General features: G+C 37.8%; 3 protein-coding genes across 3 annotated transcripts; 2 read left to right on the top strand and 1 right to left on the bottom strand.

Annotated features, from left to right (window-relative positions):
* Nucleotides 1–2753: 2753 nt before the first annotated feature.
* On the bottom strand, nt 2754–7108 carry LOC149024218 (uncharacterized). Its single transcript, XM_089143434.1, has 8 exons — nt 6255–7108; nt 4777–4884; nt 4447–4673; nt 4161–4366; nt 3948–4040; nt 3228–3326; nt 2860–3137; nt 2754–2757 (listed from the first exon to the last, which is right to left on the bottom strand). Exons 4-8 carry the CDS (start codon nt 4302–4304, stop codon nt 2754–2756), a joined length of 618 nt encoding a protein of 205 aa, XP_088999560.1. The 5' UTR covers nt 4305–4366; nt 4447–4673; nt 4777–4884; nt 6255–7108.
* Nucleotides 7109–12716: 5608 nt separating this feature from the next.
* Nucleotides 12717–14217, top strand: LOC149024217 (alpha carbonic anhydrase 1, chloroplastic-like). The gene is made up of 6 exons (XM_089143433.1): nt 12717–12835; nt 12912–13129; nt 13220–13329; nt 13408–13510; nt 13817–13999; nt 14083–14217. Exons 1-6 carry the CDS (start codon nt 12769–12771, stop codon nt 14215–14217), a joined length of 816 nt encoding a protein of 271 aa, XP_088999559.1. The 5' UTR covers nt 12717–12768.
* A 3391-nt stretch (nt 14218–17608) lies between these two features.
* Nucleotides 17609–20627, top strand: LOC149024216 (protein FAR1-RELATED SEQUENCE 5-like). The gene is made up of 3 exons (XM_089143432.1): nt 17609–19780; nt 19883–19957; nt 20502–20627. The coding sequence occupies exons 1-3, from the start codon at nt 17609–17611 to the stop codon at nt 20625–20627; spliced, it is 2373 nt and encodes a 790-aa protein (XP_088999558.1).
* The last annotated feature ends 2744 nt before the right edge of the window (nt 20628–23371 follow it).

Below are 23371 nucleotides of genomic sequence, written 5' to 3'. Positions count from 1 at the left end.
TGGAGGAATGGACGTATCTGGATTTGAGTTGATGTACTACAAGAAAATAGACTTACGGCAGCATTTTGAAAACGCCGCCGTAAACCTTTCCCGGCGGTTCAAAAACGCCGCAACAAACGCCAGCAAAAGCACCGTCGTATTGTTATAGCGGCGTTAAATTGAAGCGCCGGTGATGGGCACCTACGACGACACTTTTAACGGCGTTTCTATAAAACTCCGTGAAAAGTACTTTCACGGCGTTTCCATAAAACGCCGTTAAATATGTTTGTTGCGGCATTTTTGTAAACGCCGTGAAAAGTTATTTTTGCGGCGTTTCTTGGAAACGCCGTTAATAGTTATTTTAATGGCGACATTTTTCTTAAACACCGGTATATAATACTTATGCCAGCGTTTTACAAACGCCGGGATAGGTTTTTTTAATTAAAAAAAAATTGTTCCAAAAAGCCAAATTCAATTCCATCAATCTAAATTCAATTTACAAATGAATATCCAATTCCATCAATCCAAATTCAATTTTACAAATGAAGTACACTATTTAACAGGAATGCTCTACTTTACAATTTTCATTTTTATACTAATGGAGTACTGGAGGAGATATTCTGATCTGTCATCTGCATCTGCAGTGAATCCCAAAGCAGAAACCAAGCTGGAGGGTGCTTGTAGCATCACTGATGTAGGAGCAGAAACTCTTTGTTTCAATTTATGGATCAAGCTTTCAAGAGTCCTCACAGCACTTGCACCAACACACTTAGCAGCAACACAAGACATTCGATTTGGACAAGAAGAGAAAAGAGATAAGGAGTTCTGGCTCTCAGCCCTTCACTGTCAAAAGGGGATAAGGAACTTGCTCAAAGCAAAACTTGATCATTCAACAAATCATCTGGGAGCCTCTACGGGCTGTTGCACAGAAATAGACAGCAGGGGATGAATCAAAAACAAAAAAGGAAACACAATAGCAGTCTCTTATTTGTCTGAGACGTGCTTTGAAAGTATTAAACTGAATTTAGAGACCAACTGAAATAGAAGGTCTGCTCGTCCTTCCCCAAGTGACCAAGTTCAATCTTCATTGAAGACTCCAAGTTGGCTAGAATTTCTGCAAGTTCAAAGACATCTTTGACTTTAATTTTCTGTTCTTTAATCAACAGTAAGTTGAATCATCTCCAACCCCTCATCTTCTTCTTCTAATCCTCTACAGCCCCAGGCCCCCAATCCTTTGGGCACATATATGCCATGTACACATGCATAGGCTGTAGGCTGTGCTTGTGGAATGTCTCCTAGTTAGATGGTTAGTTTAATTGTCCCTGGTTACATTGTGATTCGTTGTTGGGTCCAAGTTAGTGTTTCCTATTGTGAAGGATTGGAAGCTTCTACCTTGCCTTTAGTTTCTACACAAACTTAAAATATTAAAATAATTGGTAGGACAAGAGATTGCTTGATTTACCTGATTCTGCTCTTTCCTAACAGCAGAGTTCCTCTTCTTGCTTTGTAATTCTACTGGTAAGTTAGGTTTTATATGTCACAAGAGTACTGAGCATGTCTCTCCTTTCCAAAAGTGCATGGTTCACTATTACCTAAGAAAATTTGTGGGGGACAAGGGCAGATCCAAATACCAAAGAGCTGATCTCTGGCTTCATAACTGCCATCTGGGGAGGGATTTTCAAGTTATTTGACACTTTGACAGCCTCAAGTGATGTTGGCAATGTGGAAAGATAGTGAGGGATGACCTAGGAAGAGAGATGTTTGCTTCTGTTGGCAAGGGGATGTGTGGTCAATGCTCCATCAGGAAATGCAAGCAATCTGGACGGAAATGAATATCTGTGTTGCCAAAGAACTGCAACACATTTCCATCATCATATCAGACTCCTCTTTGACAGTGGATATTATCAAGAGGAAGATAGAGGGCCTTGGGCTATCCATGTCTTGAAAAGAGAAGTTAGAGATCTCCTAAGTACCTATAAAGAATAGAAGTTATACATGTATTAAGGGAAATGAATAAAGGACCTGATTACATGCCTGTAATGGAGAACTGATGAACTTATATTGTAAGCCTCTTCTTTTAGTAAAAGACTGAATAAGATAGTAAAGAAGGATAGGCAGGGAGAATACACTTCACGAAGTGATGTATTTTGGTGGAAATGATGTTTTTTCCTGGGATCTTTTACAACTGTATTGCTTGTTTAGTTTGGCTGGGTCTTATTTGCACTGACAAGGAATATATCCTTGGTTGTTCGGTTCTTAATATTTTCGGCAGAGCAGTTTCGGTCGCAAGGGTCATTCCCAAACCCCCCACCCCACCCAAGAAAATAAAAATAAAACAAACAACAAAACCCCACTTCAATCCCCCAAAAATATAAATAAACAAAAAACAAATTACATGACTTATACATAACTCACACTCTAATGAATTTCAATGAAAGCACCCATATAAAGATGAAACGGATTCAGGCAAGGAAATCCAGTTGATATGATTCAAAACTAATAGAAAGAGCTAAACGACATTGAGATTGGATCCATGTATGATAAACAAAACACATAGAAAGAAAAATAAAAGTGTCCTCTTAGATTGACAAAAACAAAGTGAATCATATATTTCACCTGCTGAAGTGTCTTTAATCTTAAACAAGAGGAAGAGGTTGAAAAACTAAGGTACAGAGAAGAGACAAGAGGAAGAAGTTTAGGAAGATGAAAATAACCTTCAAATTTTTGTGGATTCTGCAATCCAACTCTAGCAAGGACCTCAACAGGTTCCATTATCAGCTGTACAAATAAAATGTCAATAATTTATAACATAAAGAAACCAATAAAATTCATAAAGACATTTCACACTTACATAAGTGAGTTGAACCTAGTGAACCAAACCTATCCATTACAAGTTGAGTTAATCGGGTGATGTCATATCTCATGTCTTTGACCTCATTCTCCAACTTTTCAATTTTTTGCTGACTTTTTTCTCTTTCCAATCGTATCTCATTGTCTTTCTGAGTGAGGCGACGACTAGCAAGTGTAACTCCTACACCTGCACCACGAACCCACCCCGGACGTTCCTTCCCAATGACTACCTCAAAAGCAGTGTCTTGGGCAGTAGAAGTGTCTCTTACCTCTGGAAGTTGTTTCTCTAATTCGTTATCAAGTTTTTCCTATAAACAAATGTAAAATAACTTAGTTTATACCATGAAAAATATTAGTATTCTCTATAAGCTAAATTTAATTGAAACAAAAGATCATACCGCAATCTCTCTGGCAGCCGGATTTATGAAGCTACCATCTTTTCTTTGGCGAGTTCTCTTGTAAAATTTAACTTTGGTAACATCCTCACCTTCAGCCTTCTAAACAACCAAACATGACAAAAGATTAAAATCATGTGAATAAGAAACTCACCATCTCATGTGCAAGTTGTGTACTGGTTTGTGAATTAAATCAGTTACAAAATCAAAATTAGATAATTGGACTAGGACAACAGGTGCCTAACTCAACTTAGAAGACACAGCTACGTCACATGCGTATTAAGTAGAGTGAACCCGAGCACAACTACTTGACTTTATCAAATTAACAAAACAAGGACACATAAATGAAACCAAGTAAAATCACAAACAAAACAGTAGCAAATTAAGCCATGGTTTGGTCTGCTCTCTTGACTTCTTGGGAAATGTAGCTAATGCTTTCTTTTTTTGACATATCTTACTTTAGCTTACTTTTCTTGTAGATTTGTTCAAGAAAAGTAGACATTGATATTAAAGGACAAGGGGTGGGACTGAAAGTGTTCCTAAAAATTAACCCAGCTTATGAGACGATGTAGACATATCAACTAAATTTGATTCTTCAATGAACAACCCACATGGTAATTATGGCTGGTTATCAAGTAGATTAATTTCTGATCCTTAATGTCACTAAAATCTCATCGACTTCATAATTTCTCCATTTTCACAAGATGTGAATAACAAACTTACCATCTCATGTTCAAGTTGTGCAAAACTCATCGGACCAGTTGTATGAGATATATTTTGTTTTTCTCTGGTCCTTTTATTCTTTGCAGACATTTCCTACCATATATCAAACACATGTTTGTCATATATTTTATAAGTAAATGGGTAAAGTAAAAATAGAATTCTATTATGATAAAAAAATATTAAAATCACAGGATTGCTTAAAAAATTGTATACCTTCCACTCTTCAGATGTCCACTTGACTTTGAGGTACTCCCATTGATTTGATGGAACCTCTATGCGACTAGTAGGACGAGGAGCATCATAAATGTTCGCGTATTTTTCTTTTGTCTCTCTCAATAATTTTACCTTAAAATCCATCTATGCATGACCTAACTTCATTAAAAAAATGCGTCGACCTTCATCTGGCACATAAATTTATCCTAATAAAGGAGATACATTAGTAGATGTCAAATCCCATAAATTAATAACATAAATAAGATAATAAAGGATGTCATTATACCTTAAGTCTGGCCCATGCATCTAATTTGTGATGTAATGGAAACTTTCTCCAATCTGGATAGTTCAATGGTAACTTGACTGGATCCCTAGCAAGTATCGCTATGTACGTGGATGCCTCAGTACTATATTTTCCAACCATAGCGTTGTCTTCATTGAGACCCACATCTTTCTTCCCGACTTTGTCATTGATTTTTTTTCCTATGGTACGCCCTCGCCCTCTTTTATGCCCTACATTTGAAAAATGTGACAACATTAGTGTCTATCCCAGCATAAGTTACAACAATCATTTTAAGTATGCTTGAAATTGAAAAGTAGAAATCAAATATTGTACCTGAAGAGGACGCAGTCGTACCATGGTCAGCGTCGCTTTGGTCCTCGTGGTCCAAAGCATTATCATAATCAGAATCTTCATAATTCTCATCCATCATTTAACAAGAATCTATGTATTCAAACAATGATCAGTTAAAAAACCATCAATATCCAACACAAAAATAATACATGTTAAGAATTATAGATCCTCACACTAAGAATGAAACTAGTTAGAACAAAAGGTGATAAGATGTTGAATTCCAATCCACAATGACAAACACAAATCTGATATGGTTTTATATTATTGGAAAAAAAAGAAAATGCATATATAAAAAAGATAGGAAAAGGGTCCAAGAAAAGAAAATAAAAGACAATCTGAGCATTAACATATCCCCAACTAAATTTATTATACAAACTAAGATAACTCCTCTAACTCAAAAGTTTCTCCCACTAAATCTGCCCTTGACAAACTAACATCAACATCACCAATGTTCAATTGCCTTAATTCCATAGTTTGTGTGGTCAAATGTCGGAATTTTTCAGCAGAGTCATTTTCCACGGCACCATCCACATCAAACACATCATGTATTGTTGTCTTTAGAGCAATAACCCAACCTTGGTTTATTGGGTCTGTCACATAAAACACCTGTTCTGCTTGGCTAGGGAAGACAAATGGATCATCAGATAATTTTTTCAATCATCAAACTAAAGAATTACAAAGAATACTAGAATATTTATAGCTTTCAAAAGACACTAGGACTAAGTGGGATTCCTTAATAGACAAGGCTCCCACCACATATTCTAGACTCTTGATTTGGAATCTAAACAACTAAGATATATGCTGAATATAAAAAACTAAGGCACTGTAGGGTAACACTCCCATCACTTGAGTTGCTCCATTAACCACTAAGTTTCTAATTTCAGTTCACCTCCATAACTGAAGTTCCAAACACCAAAATCATCTCAAATTTGCAGCATAACCTCATCTACTAGAACACCATCCTCTCTAAATCTGAGCTCATCTACTACAACACGTAGCAAGTGATTATTTCACAGCACAATCCAAGAAGATTTTGGAAAGAGTAAGGGACCTTGGAACCAAACAGTTATAAGTTGGAAATTAATGGTTTTTTTATATTTAAAAGGAAATGGGGAAATGGGTACTACTAGTTTCATGCACAACAGCAAATCCATGCCAAACACCATCGAACACAGAGGGAACCAAGGGATAAACCCTACAGACAAAGAGAGCAGAACAAGCACCATCAAGTCTAAGGGTTTTAGATGTGGATTGATATTAGACAAGTCTAAGGATATATGCTAGGATTGTAAATATAACTACAATGTCATGAGATCAACAGTCCACTCGGTCCTTTCTAGAGATTAATGAACAGACAGTGTTCCAAGTCTTGGGTGTAGTAAGAGCCCCTTTCTGTTTTTATTAGTAAACAGCAACTAGGGTCTCCCCCCTAGAAAGATATATGGTTGTTGATGACTTACATTTGCAGGAAATTAGTTGCTGCAACAATAAGTGATGTGGAGAGTTTGATTGAGGATTTCTGGATACCTGCAGCAAAGTGAGTAGTAAATAACCAAATTGAAAGACAGGTTTTCAATTTAGTTTTTGGGTTAGGGGTTAATCACTGCCAAATTGAATTGCAAGTACACGAGTGCCATATTTTAGGTGAAGCCATATACACAATATATACCATCAAAAAGATAAACCAATACCTCCATAAATAAATGCGAGAAAATTTCTCATATATTGATAAGTAGAGCTTCATCATGAATTTAATATTAAATTCAATCAACACTCTTTCTGTATTTGAAGTAGAATTTCAGATATCCAGTGGATAACTCAATATGGAAAATAAGCATATTTCCATATCATACTTCCTAAGTTTCCCCTGCAGCCTGTCAGATTTCATTTAACCTTTGCAAATAAATCTATTAAAGGAACCACATTAAAGAAAAGGCATTCAATGTATCCATGTTAGTGAGGATGTGATGCCAACACATGTACTTCTCTCAAAATCTACTTGGGAGACGAGCTAATGCAAGACAATTTCGTTGATGAAGACTTCTTTCAACTGGGGTATTCACAAAGACTTTACAATTTCCCTTTTTCAAATCTTCATCTCTGAATTGAACCTTCCAAGGGAAATCAAGTAGTTTCATCGAAGACCATTACCTAGACAAGAAAACATGTGAGATAATTCAGGACGTCCATATAAAAAGGAAAATCAAAAGAAAGCATTAATCCAAGTGGGTACTCTCAGGAGTAATATATCTGCATATAGAGTAGATGCATAAGCATTCAATGACTGATAATACTTTCCATGTTACAGTGAATGCATAAGCATACTACAACTGATACTATTTTTCTATGTTCGTCATATAGCAGACAAGAAATCATACCCTACAGTCATGCATCTTTTGGGAGCCATGTCTAATTAAGATTACGTGGCTCAAAGCTAAGAAAAATCTGTAGCATGGCAGCTGATTCCTTCATTCCATGTTAAGATGGATTGACATAACCTACCTTGGCTCATAACTGTAAGGAAATGTCCCTCACATGCATTCCACCAACCAACGACTCACAAAAGTAGCTACAGAAGACTGTATGCAGGAGCTACTACAATTCAAACCTTGAAGACAATTCACTGTCATGTTCACGCTACTACGGACATGCTTAACCAAAAACCATCTCAACATGAATTTCAGGTGTTTTAGTATGCCACTTCAGGTACTAGCATTAATTAGAAATGACAACCTGAAGCAAGTTCAGGTTGCACAGGTAGGTATGTATTTATAAAACACATGCTCATCCAACCGGTGAACTCAAATGCCAACCGTAGCTCCTTTATGCAGTCATCAGCATTTGGATGCACCTCCAGATTGGCCCAGGCAGAGCTTAAGGTTGGACACCACATCATGTTCATGGTTATTTGTGCAACTCACCCAGTCTGGTCAGGAATTCAGACAAAAACACATGTTCATATCTGATCCAACTTTAATCTCAGCTGTTGGTTTCTAAACCCTGCTTGTCCAATATTATCATATTTACTTTTCAAAATGATACTACTGAGACGAGAGACAATAAATCCCAGAAGTACTATTTACAATATTTAAATTCACAAATTAATGAAAATGAGAAATAAGAAATAAGAACTTTCTGCAGTTTGGGTAATAGATATAATTATCTCAACATGGATAACAGAGTCAAGTCACCAGAATTTCCCAAACAAGACTTGATCCAGTCCTCACATAATACAAACAGTCCTTTCTTAACATACATATCAGACATTTAGACCATATTCCCTAACCAGGCAGAACAGAACAGGTTATGTGGATGACCCAAATTCCAGCAATGCCTTAGTAAGCAAATGTAAAACTGGATCACAAAGATCCCAGCCCCAGTAAGGATCTCCTAGAACAAAGTTTAATGATGATTTTGTCTTCAAAAACTGGGCAGCAAATGATGGACTTGTGGTTTGATTGCAGAACTTCTACATAATGGGTAGTGGGGAAAAGGGGAAAAAAATAGAAGATAGGAGGGGTAAGTTATATCAGCTGTGGGTCTCTCACCTACAGCTATTTCAGCTGTCAAAGGTAAATCTTTGCCAGACCAAACACTTGCAAGCAAGCAGTAAAAACTCCATAAATGTGAAATATAGTACAACTGAAGTAGTAAAGCTGGATAACAAACAAACTCGCTCCACTCAGGATCTCCTTGAACAAAGTTCAACAATTATTTTGTATTCAAAAACTGGGGAACAATTGATTGACTTGTAGATTAGATGATCCATTGCAGTGAAAAAAAATACATGGCTAGTCCATCCATAATTTTTTAATTGGGGGTGATAGGGTTCATAGGATCCAGATTCTATTGTAATTTTGCCATTAAGTATTAGTCTCAGAAACATACATCGAAGAACTTATAACTGATAAAAAGAAAAATTAAGAAACATACATCAATGAAATTATAACTGATAAAAAGAAAAATTAAGACCTTTCAATTAGTCCATTAAATAGTGCTGCTCTGCACAGGAAAAGAAGATACCATCCAATATGTAAACAAATCACCATAATTAAAACACCTATACCCATGATAAGACCAAAGATTCCTATTCAAGATTAGCCAATAAAGATTGAAAAAAATTTAATCAGATTTTAATTTTCCTACACTTTTAAACACATACATAATTTTAACACTTTGAATTGATTTTGGTTTCTTTGAGGTAGTATTAGCTGAGCACTTAAAAACGCAGATTTAGGTGTATTAAAAAGACTCAAACTACAGCCTCTCACCACAGATCCCACCTAGCTAAGGTTTTGAATTTGAATAACCGAATTCAATTGAGGTAGCATTACTATTAAACCACCAGAATGATAATGCTTATTGCGCTAATAAAACTGTGAGCTCTGATTGATTCAGAGCTAATGTAAACCAAGCTGGACATATGGTTGTTGATGACTTACATTTGCAGGAAATTAGTTGCTGCAACAATAAGTGATGTGGAGAGTTTGATTGAGGATTTCTGGATACCTGCAGCAAAGTGAGGAGTAGTAAATAACACAAATTGAAAGGTAGTAGAGCAAATGGGAAGTGCAAATATGATAACAAGAGAGATCATCAGGAATAAAACCGCAAAAGTAGGAAAACAGAACAAAATTTTCTAGCTTGATACAGGTTGCAAACTGAAAATTAAGCATACAGCAAAAACTAAACTGAAAACCTGTCTTTCCTCCGCCACCAACCAAAATAAGAAGAAAAAAAAAATCCTGAGCTCCTAGTTTTAGTGACTAAAGCTCCAAACATTAACTAGAAATAAATGGAGGGGAAAGATGAAGAAAAACTGCTAATAACCACCACAAACTTCCCGACCGAGCACAGAAAGATAAATACCTAAGACAGAGAGAGATGGCGACCAAGAGCGAGAGAGCGAGAGAGCTGGCGATACCACGAACCAGAGGAAGAGAGCGAGAGCGTGAGGAGGGAGAGGGAGAGAGCGAGAGAGCTAGCGATACCACGAACCAGAGGAACAGAGCGAGAGCTGGATCGTGAGGAGGAAAGAACGAGCGAGAGAATGAGTTTTCCAAAAGTTTGACTCCTCATCTTCCAAAAGTGAAAAAATAGGCAGGGGAGTGAAAAATAGGCGGGGAATGAATTAGGGAAACCACGGCGTTTTCCTTACAACTGCGTTTCTGATAAATGCTGCTATAAAGACACAACGACGTTTTTAAAAACGCCATTAAAATTATTAGACAGTTGGAGTGAAGTGGACATACGAAGTGGAGTGGACATACAACGGCGTTTTAAGAAACGCCGTTATAAAGACACATACGACGGCGTTTATGAGAAATGCCATTATAAATATACATACAACGGCGCCGCTATAAGTGTACATACACCGGCGTTTTTGAAAAACGCCGGTGTAGTCTTACCCGAAGTGCCGCCGTAAGTCCGTTTTCTTGTAGTGGTAACTGAGTAGATGACTTGCATTGGGCTAGGCTTAACCCTGACATGCGCCAATACTTAGACCAATGGTGATGTGAGAGAGCGATGACTTAACCCCCAGCCATGGAATGTCCTGAGGGATGAATGACCCACTACCAACCGGAGCCGAGTGACTGAGACCTTCCCAAAGAAGTATGGTGCTATGACTTAAAGCATGTCTGCCAATAGAGACCAGTATACATAAAGTTTAGATGCATACATACATTATTTGTTTCATACTGCATTGCATCTTGTTATGTTCTGCCGCATGTTATTTATGTTGTTATGAGTTAACATGCCTTGCTGAGTTCATTTGAACTCACTCATCTTTGTGCAATTTTTTTGTTAGATTATTCTACAGGTACTGACTACTATGAAGGACAGTACGATGAAGCGTACTATATGCAAGGTGCTGGCAACAAGAAGATTAACTGATGATCCCACGAGCGATCACATTGCGTACTACGATTAGACGTAATGTAGAGCTGGAACATCTATGTTGGATTGATGAAGTCCACTATTTTGAAGATGTCATCTATAAATTAGAAAACGCGTAGTTTACTTTGAGCATTCTATTCTTGCTTTTATTTAGAAACAGTTGTAATTCTTTTTAGACTTACGTACTACGTTCCGCTATATCTGTGGAGTGAGTTTCCGCCTCACTCTACTTCTTTTTTATGTGATTACATCTGGTATCATTTCCGCACTCTGATTATATTGATTATTCATTTCCTGATTTGAATCTTTTGTTTATAATATTAAAACCTTGATTATTTCCTGTTTATGATTATGTTATTGTATATGTGGGAGGATGATTTCCTCGATACTTGATCTTCGGGGATGTGGATCACACTCCCGGATATGCCAGTTAGGGTACTGGCTGGGGGGATGTGACACTTGGTTTGGGGGGCTCGTGATATGGAGAAAATATAACCGAACCTCGTTCAATCTTGGTTCGACCCTCGACTCCGGTCGGGATGAAAGGAATCGACTCGCTTCCGAGCGAACCGGGTCTAGGAGATAGTTTGCTGAGGAAGAAAACTAACTCAGTCACAAGCACGCCCTAATCTGCTATGATCGGAATAGGCTATTCGACAAAGAGACGGGTAGCAACATTTGGCGGCTGTCACTTATCGCTATTATATGGATAACTATCATATAACCATCGTATTATCAAATGAGTCATCTACTAGTCCAACCTAGTAGGGATCTATCACTCAACGGATCTATCTGTTAAGATCCAACGACTATCCGAAGAAGGCTCAAATACATCTAACGAAGGAGATTCGAAAGTACAGTCTATATAAGACATCACTTAATCACAAGGTAGAAGGACACATACAATCTGAATCGTATTCTCGTTATTCATTCCTTAGCTCTGTGTTCAAGCAGAGCCGTTTGTGATTCAGTTCATCAACTGACTTAGCCTTCGGAGGTGGACTCCCGATCCCAGCGGTCAGGCCACGTCTGACGTTCGTTTTTGCAGATCATTCTCAGGAGATCTAAGGGTTTAGCAGATTTTGGACGCATCACAAAGTTACATAATGAAGCTATGAAAATGATAATAAAAAATACATACCAAGACAAGAATTTACATGGTCCAGACTACGTCCACAATTGATCGAGCAGAGACAGTTTCACTATGAGATAAAGATAGATAGTATAACCCTAAATTGTTTTCTACCCCTCTCAACTAAATTGTTGAGAGACTATTTATAGAAATACATGTGAAAATTTTATTTTAGGAAAAATACCAAAATTATGATAAACCCGAAACTCCTTAAAGATGAATTAGGATCTTCAAATAGTTTGGAACCCAGAACTAATCATTTCAAAGAACCTGAATTTCTGAAAATGACCCACATCTACCTAGCGGTGGACAATGTAGAAAAATGATCCTCCGGGTGCCTTTAGGCCTTTAAACGGGTTCAATACAATTTCCGTGACGAAAATTTATCTTCACCACAACAATGCAATTATTACTTATTCTCTAGGCAAATGCGTCTGAAGTCTATATATTTGTCATTCCGCAAGAGCTCCTTAGTCTTACTAGCTTATATAGGAGGCTACCAAAATTGTGGTAAAAGCATGTCCACATTTAATATCCAATTCAGTTATAAAATAAACAGGCAAATGTAAGTAGTCACCCACGAATGTAAGTCAAGAATATTTCTGGGCGAGCTTTATATACAGAGAAAGTGTGAAATGAAGATGCATGGTCAAGCTTGCTTCATTCAATTGGAATTCTAGACACTAACATCACCAAAATTAAAGTTGTCTCTAAATTTAGCGGAATCAAGATAGGTATTATTACTGTGGCCACAAATTCACATAAACCAAACAGCTAAACACTATTTAAAGCAATTTCAAATAAATTTTACGAAATTCATTCGCTTAACCCCACCTCTATATATATGTAGGAATAGGTAGAGAAGTCCAGGAGAGGAGAGGGAAAGGGAGAAAGGAAAAGAAGAAAACAGAGCTTCTTCTCCTCCGCCAACCCGTTACCCGGTAATGCCGATTCGAGGAGTGGTCTTGATTGTTGGGATTGCGATCTTGCTTGCTGCACCATTAACTCAACGTAAGTAACACTACATTATTTATTTTTTCAATGTTCCAGCTTCTTCATTGATTCATTCAATCTTGGGCTTCTTCAGAAGCGGAGAATGGGGTTGAGTTTAGTTACACCGGAGCAACAGGTCCTCAAAACTGGGGGAGTTTGAGTACAGAAAATAGTGCATGCTCCAATGGAAAGCTGCAATCTCCTGTGAACATTGTGACGAAGGAAGTCATCTACAATCCCAAACTGCATTCTTTGAACAGACTATATGGAACTAGCAATTCTACCTTGATTAATCATGGCTACAGTATTGGGGTTCGTTAATGATTTCAATTAGGCCTTGATAATCATATTCATTATGCTGGTTATGTTTAGATACTTTTCTTTTGAATTGTTTCTGGGCAGATGCAATATGGCAGTGATAAAGTTGGGTTGTTGGTTGAAGATGGCAAGAACTACACCTTGAAACAAATACATTGGCACTCACCTTCTGAACACACACTTAATGGCGTCCGGTAATTCATCTTATTAATCTCATTCTTCTCTATCATCAAATTTAAGCTTTATCTAAGAGTTCATTTGGGTGATTACAGATACCCTCTAGAGCTTCATCAGGTTCATATTGCAGATGATGGCAGCGTCACAGTTGTGGGAATCTTATACAATTATGGTCCTCATGATCTTCTTCTCATCCAGGTATATACAGAATTCAAATCCAATCGGGTATACGAATAGTAACCCCAGGAGCTAGTTGAGTTAGCAAGGAATCTTTGCCTAAGAAAGCATTCAGTCGATCCTGAGTTTAATGCTCCTCTGCTTTTGGTGAAAGTTGAATGATTCTTATTCAACATCCACGTGATCCAATCTATGTGATTATGTGATCAATATTAACCCAGAGACTAGTTAGGTCAAAAGCGTACATATCCATTGTTAGACCCAGAAACTTTACCTCAGAAAAAAATGGTAATTTTGTTTTTTGTTTTTATTTTGTACCAAGTACAGATCAAGAACAAGCTAGACCAGCTGGCTAAGGAAGCATGTAAAGAGCATGAAAGAGCTAAAATTCCAATTGGTCATTTGGGAACTAAGTACTTGAGGCGCCATTCTTCAAAGTACTACAGATACGTTGGTTCTCTCACCACCCCACCATGCATAGAGAAGGTTACTTGGATTGTCCTTGACAAGGTAATTCATAATAATTAGATGTTATGGATATAATTTTTTATCATTACTTACACATGCTTAGAACCAAAATTCACAACTTGCAGGTGAGGCATGTTAGTAAGGATCAGGTTGAAGCTTTGAAAGCTCCATTGAAAGTTTCAAACAAAAACAACGCAAGGCCTGTGCAGCCTCTGAATGGACGTAAGATTGAGCTCTGTGATGACGAACCAAAAGAATAAGATAAAAAATGCAGCTTTACTTCGAATCAATAAATTAATTATCTACTAACCATATATATTTTTGTTAATCTGTAATTTTCATTCTTTCCTCTTAGCTAGTGAAATAGAAAAAAGCCTTAAAATAAAGTAAGTTTAAATCCATGGGAATTATAAGACAAGCTTATGGCTCTTAAATGTATGTATGATGCTCAAAGTGGACCTATTCCGCATCATAGCTGTTGCTCCAAAAACCTATTTGGCGTGCAAGAGAACCGACCTACAAAACACTTGCTCGATTGGGTTGATCAAGCGACACCTCCGACGATCAAGTCAGTGGAAGCACACAGCTTTAGAAGAAAATAATACAATTGCATAGCTTAGGATGCAAGTGAGTAACTAAATAATAACTATTTGTTAATGATGGAAGTGTGGGTATGTATAGATCTTAGGAGATTACCTTAGTTGTGTGGTGATGGAGTTCATCTTGAATTCTTATGATCACATCTAACGTCTCCAAAGAAGGAATGGAGTCTTATCTTGAGAGAGTATTACTCGCATGCATGTGGTTGTGGAGCTCAATCTAGACTCCTAATTTTGTAAGGATTCCCCTACTCCTCCAAAGTTCTGGTTTACTTGACTATCTATCCTAGAGATTCCATGTTGAGAGAGTACTACTCGCATGTGGTTGTGGAGCTCAATCTAGACTCCTCATTTTGTAAGGATTCCCCTATTCCTCCAAAGTCCCGGTTTACTTGACTATCTATCCTGGAGATTCCATGTTTGACTATGAATATACTCCTGAGTCTTCGGAAGACAATTGAATTCTTAGAATGCAAGCTATGAATGCTATATCTGTTTATGGTTTGACAATCCTACACGAACCACACCAAAACCTGGTCAGTTTGGATTAGCATGGTCTAGTCAGGTTCACTCATATCATTAGCCACTCAGCCATGTGCTTGAGAAAATGAAGTGTTTGGGCATAGGGGCTGTAGACTTGGACAAGAACATTGGTTCGGAAACAACAAAAAATGCCTTGCATTTGTTGGCACATTGAATTTGATATAACCATTAAGCATGTGAATCTGACGCAACTTTTCGGGGTTTGCTTCAGCGCTGCGCATTGCGAACAGCCCAGATGAAGCCACGTGATCATATTTAATGTGAGCCGTTGATCTTTAACATGTGAGCTTAAAACAGTTTTAAGTGAAGTAATTGGTTCGGCTCATGCGGTTCGGCTAAGCCCGTTTCAAACCAAAACGGTTCACATCCTCAGAACCGAAGCATTCAAACGTATTGTTTCCCTCTTCTCCTTCATTTGCTAACCTAAACACAAAATTGGAGAGAGAGAGTCAGAGATTTCTGAGATTTGGTTTCTCCGACGACGACGACGAGTTAGGGCTCCTAAAATCTGCAGCGTGAAGAGAGAGAGAGCTGCGTCTTCTGCGAACGAGTCTGCGTGAAAGAGAGAGGTCAAAATCGAGGGAAAAAACAGGGTTTTCTTCGTTCTCACTCCATCCTGCGAACGCATTTCATTCTTTCTCCGTTTTCTCACTCCCAACTACATCGCAAGCAAGGCCACTGAAGCAAAACCCGCAAAATCGAGGGAAAAATAGGGCTTTTCTTCATTCATCTTCTTCATTCCAGCTTGCGAACGAGAGAAAGAGAGAGAGAGAGCTTGCACACTGCACTGAGGGTTCGTTTCTTCTTCTTCATTCCAGCTTGCCAACGAGAGAAAGAGAGAGAGAGAGTCAGAGATTTCTGAGATTTGGTTTCTCCGACGACAGACGACGAGTTAGGGCTCCTAAAATCTGCAGCGTGAAGAGAGAGAAAGAGATGCGTCTTCGCGAACAAGTCTCGCGTGAAAGAGAGAGGTCAAAATCGAGGGAAAAAACAGGGTTTTCTTCGTTCTTACTCCATCCTGCGAACGCATTTCATTCTTTCTCCGTTTTCTCACTCCCAACTACATCGCAAGCAAGGCCACTGTTACAGCCATTTTCAGGTCGACCATCACAGCTCTACAGGTCTATTTTTACTCCTTAAATCTGTATTATTTTTCCTTATAACCACGTCTTATGATTCCTGCCTCCTCTCTACTGATACAACCCTTGTAAATATATAGCCTTTGTATGGTGTGGGTAAAGCCGATTGCTGTTGGAAATATGGGTCATGCTTTGTCTGTTCTTCAGAAAAGGAGGATGGATTGTCTTGTTTTATATTGAATAATTTGAACTCCCAGTCTCGAATTGCATTATTCTTTTGTTGCTGCAGCTATTGTCTCAGGGGGAAAGGGTACATCACAAGATAAAATTAAGACCATTAGGGAAGCTGGGGTGACAGTTGTGGAGTCGCCAGCAAAGATTGGTGCTGCCATGCTTGATGTCTTCAAACAACGGGGTCTTGTGTGTTAGTTTAGACAAGAGCAATGTCTTCAAACAGCTGACTTTTGTTACCTTATTTTACATAAATCATTCATGCTATGAGTGTAAACAATGTTTTGTAAGTCCATTACTCTTTTCACCTGAAGGCCAAAAGCTATTTTCACCTGCATGATGACACCTAAGGTTTGGTAGTCAAAAATGGATCTCATTTTTCACTTAATCATCATGTTCTCCTTTATGTTAATCATTGTGTAGAACACATCAGAATCAGAAAGTAAGAGTTGCTTTACTAGAAAGCATCATCTCCACACCATTGACAGCTGCAAGTCCGACAGAGCAGCTTGACATAGATGCCTTGTGTAGCGCAAATGGCCTTGCATGCATTTTTGTTTGTCTTTAATGTAATTTTATACTTTGTCATTTATATGATTTAGTTGAGAGCTTACCCTAAGTGGGGTATTTATATTTAGTAGAATGTGGTAGAGCCTAAGGAGGGGGTATGATTGAAGCTTTTAGTGTCTTCAATAAGAGTGATATGCAGAGGGGAGAAAGGAGTGAAGGGACAGAAAAAGAAGCACTCATCCTCTCTCCTCCAGCTCATTACACTTCAATTTTCAAATACGTTATGCTATATTTTTAGATCATTAAAGATATCAAGGAACAAGTACTTGACAAAAGATAGAGCAGTACGAAGTACTAGAAGAATTTGGAAAAGGGGCTTTTGGTTCTACTCTTCTTGTGAGGCATAAAATTTGTATGTATTAGTGTTTTCAATGCTTTTTGTTTTGCTCTTCTTGTAGTAATGTATTATTTGTTGAATGAATAATTTTCATTTTACAGTTTCATTTATTCCATCAATATATATATTTTTTTGCACCTTTAATTTTCATTGTGTTGTGTTATTTGTTGATGGAAGAATGAAATTTTATTAGATACACCGAATTGTAATAAAATGTTTGAATTTTAGACATGTTTCCTCACATTTGGTATTTATAATTGTATCTCAGTGACTGATTGGGTAATTTATTGCAATGGCTGGTTGTCCTGAGCCTCAAATTGGCATGAGATTTACATCAGAAGAAGAAGCCTATACTTTTTATAACCAATATGGGCGTAATATTGGATTTAGTATAAGAAGAGCCTATTGCCATAAGAACACAGAAGATCCAACTGTCATTGTGCAAAGGACTTATGTTTGTAGTAAACAAGGAAAGCGGAAGGAATCAGATAAAGTGAGAACAGTACATCGTCCAGAGACTAGAACTAGCTGTGGTGCAAAGATGAGCATATCATTACAGGCAGATGGACAGTATGAATGTAAAGACTTTATTGAAGTACACAACCATCTTCTTCACACATCAAATACTGCACATTTTATGCGGTCTCAGCGTGCAATATCTACTACCCAAGCTACTGAGATAGATATAGCTGAGAGAACTGGACTGGGGACCAAATTAACATTTGATTTATTGGGTTTCCAAGCAGGAGGGAATGAAAATGTTGGCTTCACCAAGAAAGATCTACAGAATTATCTCAATACCAAACGGCAACGTGATTTATCTTTTGGGGAGGCTGGGAGTTTGATACTCTATTTAGATAAACAACGGGAGATAAACTCTGCTTTTGTGTATTGTTTACAGATAGACAATGAGGAAAAGATAACAAATATATTCTGGGCTGATTATGGGATGCAGTGTGATTATGAATTGTTCGGTGATGTGGTAGTTTTTGACACTACTTTCTGCACAAATAGGGAATATAGGCCCTTGGGTGTATTTGTAGGCTTCAACCATCATAGAACTGCAGTTATTTTTGGTGCTGCTTTGCTTTATGATGAAACTGCTGAATCATTTAAGTGGTTATTTGAGACTTTCTTTAGAAGTAATGGTCAGAAGAAGCCGAAGATCCTATTCACTGATCAGGATGCTGCAATGGCAAGGGCAATAGCAGAGGTTTCACCTAGTACCCATCATGCATTGTGTTGTTGGCATCTTTTGCAAAATGCAAAAAAACACCTCTGGTATATGATGCATGAACACTCATTATTCAGCAACTGTTTGAAAAAATGCATTTGGGATTACACTGAAGTTGATGAATTTGAAAATGCATGGAAGAATTTGAGAGAAAATCCTCGGCTTCAAGACACTTCTTGGTTGGATAAGACATATAAATTGAAAGAAAAATGGGCATGTTGTTACATGCATGAACTTTTCACAATAGGTGTGAGGAGCACACAACTTGCTGAAAGCATCAATGCGGATCTGAAAAAATGTCTGAAGTCCAGTTTTGATCTTATACGATTTATAGAACACTTTCAAGATGTTGTAGATGCAAAACGTGGCAATGAACTAAAACAAGAGTTTGATACACGAAATACCATACTTGGGGGTTTCCATTCAAAGATAGGTGTCTTGAAAGAAGCTTTCAGAGTATATACTCCAAATATATTTAAGATGTTTAAGACGGAGTATGAGTTGAGTCTTAGCCATGTTATCAAATCCAAGAGTGTAAGTGATTTAAATTATCACTATGTGATCTTGGAAGAAAGTGAGTGTGAACATAAGATTGGAAAGGAACACAAAGTGTTGCATAATCCAGCTGAGGGGAGTATGACATGTAGTTGTAGACTATTTGAGAGAGAAGGCATTCTTTGTAGTCATGCCTTGAAAGTCTTAGGTTACTTACAAATAAACTCCATTCCTAAAAGATATATTTTGATGAGATGGATGAAGGGGATAAGAATATTGTCCCTAAATGACAGGAGAGAAATGGAAGGTATTGAAGTAAATGACAAACTAAGTCACTTACAACGGTATAGGATGATGGTTCCCAGATATTTGAAACTTCTTAATGAAGCCTGTAGTACAGAGGTTGGATTTAAGATACTCGATAGGCATGCTAATGGGATACATCAGGAGCTTGAAGATGAATTTGGTGTAAACCATGTTGACCATGTTTCAACAAAATCTGCTGAAATATATACACAAATACAGCTTAAAAAGAAAGAATCTCAAAAAGGTGGATCAAAGAGAAAGAAGCCCTGGTATGAAAAAGGCAGAAACAAAAATGGTATGAAAAAGCCAGTGGAAGGACAGAGCTCCATCGACGTACCATCATCCGGAATACCATCTTCAATGACCACATTGGGTTTGCATGGTGGATATGAAGATATGCCACAGTCTAGTTTCTTGTCACAGTTACAGGTATAATATATATACAAAAATTCATTTAAAATTATTGTTAAAAAATATTTTTTTCTTTTAAATTACCATAATGTTGTTTATATGTGTTGTTGGATTATACAGCAAATAGGTACCTCACAGGGTTCAACAGTGTCTGGCATAGGTGATCAACTGTATCCATCTCAAGGTTCTACTCAGGTAAACATTTATATACACTCTTTGTTATATGGTTTCCTAGTTTACATTAATAAATTAAGTTTCCTTAAGAGTTTACATACCCGGCGGGAACGGGTTTCCTTTGCCATTTGGTTTATTTTCTTTTTTAGTGGAGTATGTTTGCGATTCTTTTTAGCCTAGCTGACTGGAGTGGTGTTCCCAGTCATATCTCGGTTTTGTTTCTTAGTGAGGCTTACATATAACATACCGCCCAACTTCCCTTGTGAGGCTTATATATCTAACTCTTTTAGATTTGTATGTTATTTAGGGGCCTGAGTTATATGCACATTGTTCCTTGAAGTTGCCACAGGGACCTGAAACCTCAAAATCCTCTGGTATGTTCTTTCCAACAATGCTACATTCCATTGTTTTGTAAAGCATATTTTCTTTTTGTCATTTTTATGCTTCAACTTTGTACCCTAGTTTAGTTGTATGATTCCAGACTTTTGTATTGAAAAACATGAAGCATAGTAGTAGTACTGCGAAGTGTGATATTCTCACAAGTTTATCTTTGATTGGCACATAGGTTGAAGCTAATGTTGGTGCACCGCAAGTGAACTGCCGTGAACGCATTTCTAAAATCGCAGCAGTGAAGTATGTGCACAAGAAGCAGTCTAGAATTACAAATTGTTCATACAAATTCTGTTTGTAACCATTTCGTATGGCTCTATTTGTAACCATTTCAAATGGCTCTGTTTGTAACCATTTGGTATGTTGGAAATGTAATATTATGATTTGAGGAAATAGAACTACAAATTGTTCATCCAAATTCTGGACATGTATTTTGTAACTTGATTGAAGCAAATTTGAGAATGATATTTTGTTGGTAAGGTCATTCTTCAGGTTCATGCTAGGTACCCATTTTGGATCTATGGCCAATTCCTTGTTTTATGCATTTTGTTGATGATATTGTTTTGGTAGATGACACATAACCAGGGATTAATGCCAGGTTCGAGCTATAGTGATCAACTTTTGAGATGTCTTATTTTGTGAAGCTTAGCCAAGCTATAAGCGTATAAGTAGGCTTCACTAGTTGTGCTTGAATTAAGAAATTATTAATGGAATTTCTATTGTTTTCTTGTTAGTGTGGGTTTTAGATGGGGCTGGTTACAGGAGTTGCAGTGTAATGTGGTGGTTGTAGAATAGAGAGGACAGGGTTGGGGTTGTAGGGATGGGAAGGTTTGGGACAGGATGCAGGTTTGGTTGTTGCTGTGGTGGTTGTGATGAAGGGTGAGGGGAAAAAAAAAAGAAGAGTAAAGGCTTCCATGGACAGTTGGAAGGTAAACGACACCACGCCTTTTCTTACCTCCTACTGGACGCTTCATTATCCTTGCAAGGTTGAAAGGCTTCAACTGACAGTTGGAATTCTATAATGACGATGTCTTTGTCATGGGTGAAATAGAAGTTGTCAATTTTTTACCTTCAACTCCAAATTCGGTGTTGATTAAGAAATGGTTTGTGGGGTTGTGTTGTTGTAATGGACATGGCTTGAATGCTGTGGTAGAGCACTCATGATCATGATAACGTGCATATTGCGTAACACCAATGAAATGGCACCATGCCGTTTCACTAAAATGGACATATATCCTTTTAAAATTTAAAAAGGCATGGTGCCGTTTGCAACGCCCGCAAAAGGGCACCATGCCTTTTCATCACAATGACAAAAAGGCATGGTGCCGTTTCGCGGGGGTGTGAAACGGCACCATGCCGTTTCACTAAAATGCATATGGATTAAAATTTAAAAGGCATGGTGCCGTTTCCAACGCCTGCAAAAGGGCACCATGCCTTTTCATCACAGTGACGAAAAGGCGTGGTGCCGTTTCGCAGGGGTTTGAAACGGCACCATGCCGTTTCACATGGGCATATATTCTTTAAATTAAAAAGGCATAGTGCCGTTTCCAACGCCTGCAAAAGAGCACCATGCCTTTTCATCACAGTGACGAAAAGGCGTGGTGCCGTTTCGCGGGGGTGTGAAACGGCACCATGCCGTTTCACATGGGCATATATTCTTTAAATTAAAAAGGCATGGTGCCGTTTCCAACGCCTGCAAAAGGGCACCATGCCTTTTCATCACAGTGACGAAAAGGCGTGGTGCCATTTCGCGTGGGTGTGAAACGGCACCATGCCGTTTTACATGGGCATATATTATTTAAATTAAAAAGGCATGGTGCCATTTCCAATGCCTGCAAAAGGGCACCATGCCTTTTCATCACAGTGACGAAAAGGCGTGGTGCCGTTTCGCGTGGGTGTGAAACGGCACCATGCCGTTTCACTTAAATGGGCATATATCCTCTATAATTAAAAAGGCATGGTGCGTTTCACTAAAATGGGCATATATCCTTTATATTTAACAATCTGGGTTGTTTGTTTTTTCAAAGAAACCAAGTTTTGAAGGATGAGAATTGGTGATGAAGAGAAAAAGAGAGGCACTTGTCATTGTCTATACTTTAGCACAAAGTATATTCACTCTAAAATTAAAAGATGAGAAACATCGAGATTAAAAGCTAGCTATATGATGCCATCCCAAGCATAGGTTTAGAGGCCAATTTTGTTTGGTAAGAAGTCTATTGCGTACAAAATTAGGGTTGGTTTTTCCCCATGTAACATAAAAGTTAATGTGGTTTCAATTTAAATGAGCTATTATTAGGAATAAACTTATTTCATTTTACTTTGAATAACTCATGTGGCAAGTTTTGGAGATCCAAATTAATGGATTATACTCCGATAGAAAAACTTAAGTTGCACCACAAGACCACCACGGTATCACAAAGATCACAGTATCATAGTTAACAAATAGTGAGCAGAACAGCAAGATCAAAATAATGAGGTTTTTTTTTTTTCCCCCCCTGAATAAAGGCATTTCTATTAAACTTAAATCACCAGATAATATACAACCTAAATTCAGATAGCGATACAAAGCATGACTCAATTTAAATTCACCTTTCACAGCCAATACTGAATCTCGTGGGTAAAAGATGCAGGAGCAAACTACAAAAAAAAAAATCAACTTCTCACCTGGAATACAAAAAATAAAACTAAGCATTTAATAAATACCATGCCCTAAACACTAGTCATGAAGCTGACATCTTCTTTCCAAAATTTGAACTACAAACAACTTCATGGAGCTGGTTCCTCAACATAGATTCTCAACTTCATGGAGCTGGTTCCTCAACATAGATTCCCAACACCTCTTCTTGCTTCCTTTTGCCGCACGTATCCTGATGCAACCTTTCTCCTCTACCAGGGAAACATATTCCATCACTTAACCTTTGACAAAAAGTAACAGCAGAGCATTGAAACATGGTTTGATAATTGGCTCCCAGATATCTCTAGTCTTCCTCCTTTCCTGCATTGTACAATATATATATTAACTCATCAATTTAGAAGTAAATTCAA

This window comes from Hakea prostrata, chromosome 2 (genome assembly GCF_041222555.1).
Source record: "Hakea prostrata isolate BN-2017 chromosome 2, UWA_Hpros_2, whole genome shotgun sequence".
Lineage (NCBI taxonomy): Eukaryota > Viridiplantae > Streptophyta > Magnoliopsida > Proteales > Proteaceae > Hakea > Hakea prostrata.
The sequence above is the reverse complement of the archived record's forward strand: the minus strand, read 5'-3'. Positions and strand labels throughout refer to the sequence as shown.

Coding starts and splice junctions, on each gene's coding strand:
- LOC149024216 (XM_089143432.1), top strand. CDS start 17,609: ATGGCTGGTTGTCCTGAGCCTCAAATTGGCATGAGATTTACATCAGAA. Junction 19,781..19,882: donor GTTTCTTGTCACAGTTACAG/GTATAATATATA, acceptor TGGATTATACAG/CAAATAGGTACCTCACAGGG. Junction 19,958..20,501: donor CATCTCAAGGTTCTACTCAG/GTAAACATTTAT, acceptor ATTGGCACATAG/GTTGAAGCTAATGTTGGTGC.
- LOC149024217 (XM_089143433.1), top strand. CDS start 12,769: ATGCCGATTCGAGGAGTGGTCTTGATTGTTGGGATTGCGATCTTGCTT. Junction 13,130..13,219: donor ATCATGGCTACAGTATTGGG/GTTCGTTAATGA, acceptor GTTTCTGGGCAG/ATGCAATATGGCAGTGATAA. Junction 13,330..13,407: donor CACACACTTAATGGCGTCCG/GTAATTCATCTT, acceptor GGGTGATTACAG/ATACCCTCTAGAGCTTCATC.
- LOC149024218 (XM_089143434.1), bottom strand. CDS start 4,304: ATGGATTTTAAGGTAAAATTATTGAGAGAGACAAAAGAAAAATACGCG. Junction 4,041..4,160: donor GGACATCTGAAGAGTGGAAG/GTATACAATTTT, acceptor GATATATGGTAG/GAAATGTCTGCAAAGAATAA. Junction 3,327..3,947: donor CACAACTTGAACATGAGATG/GTAAGTTTGTTA, acceptor TTGGTTGTTTAG/AAGGCTGAAGGTGAGGATGT.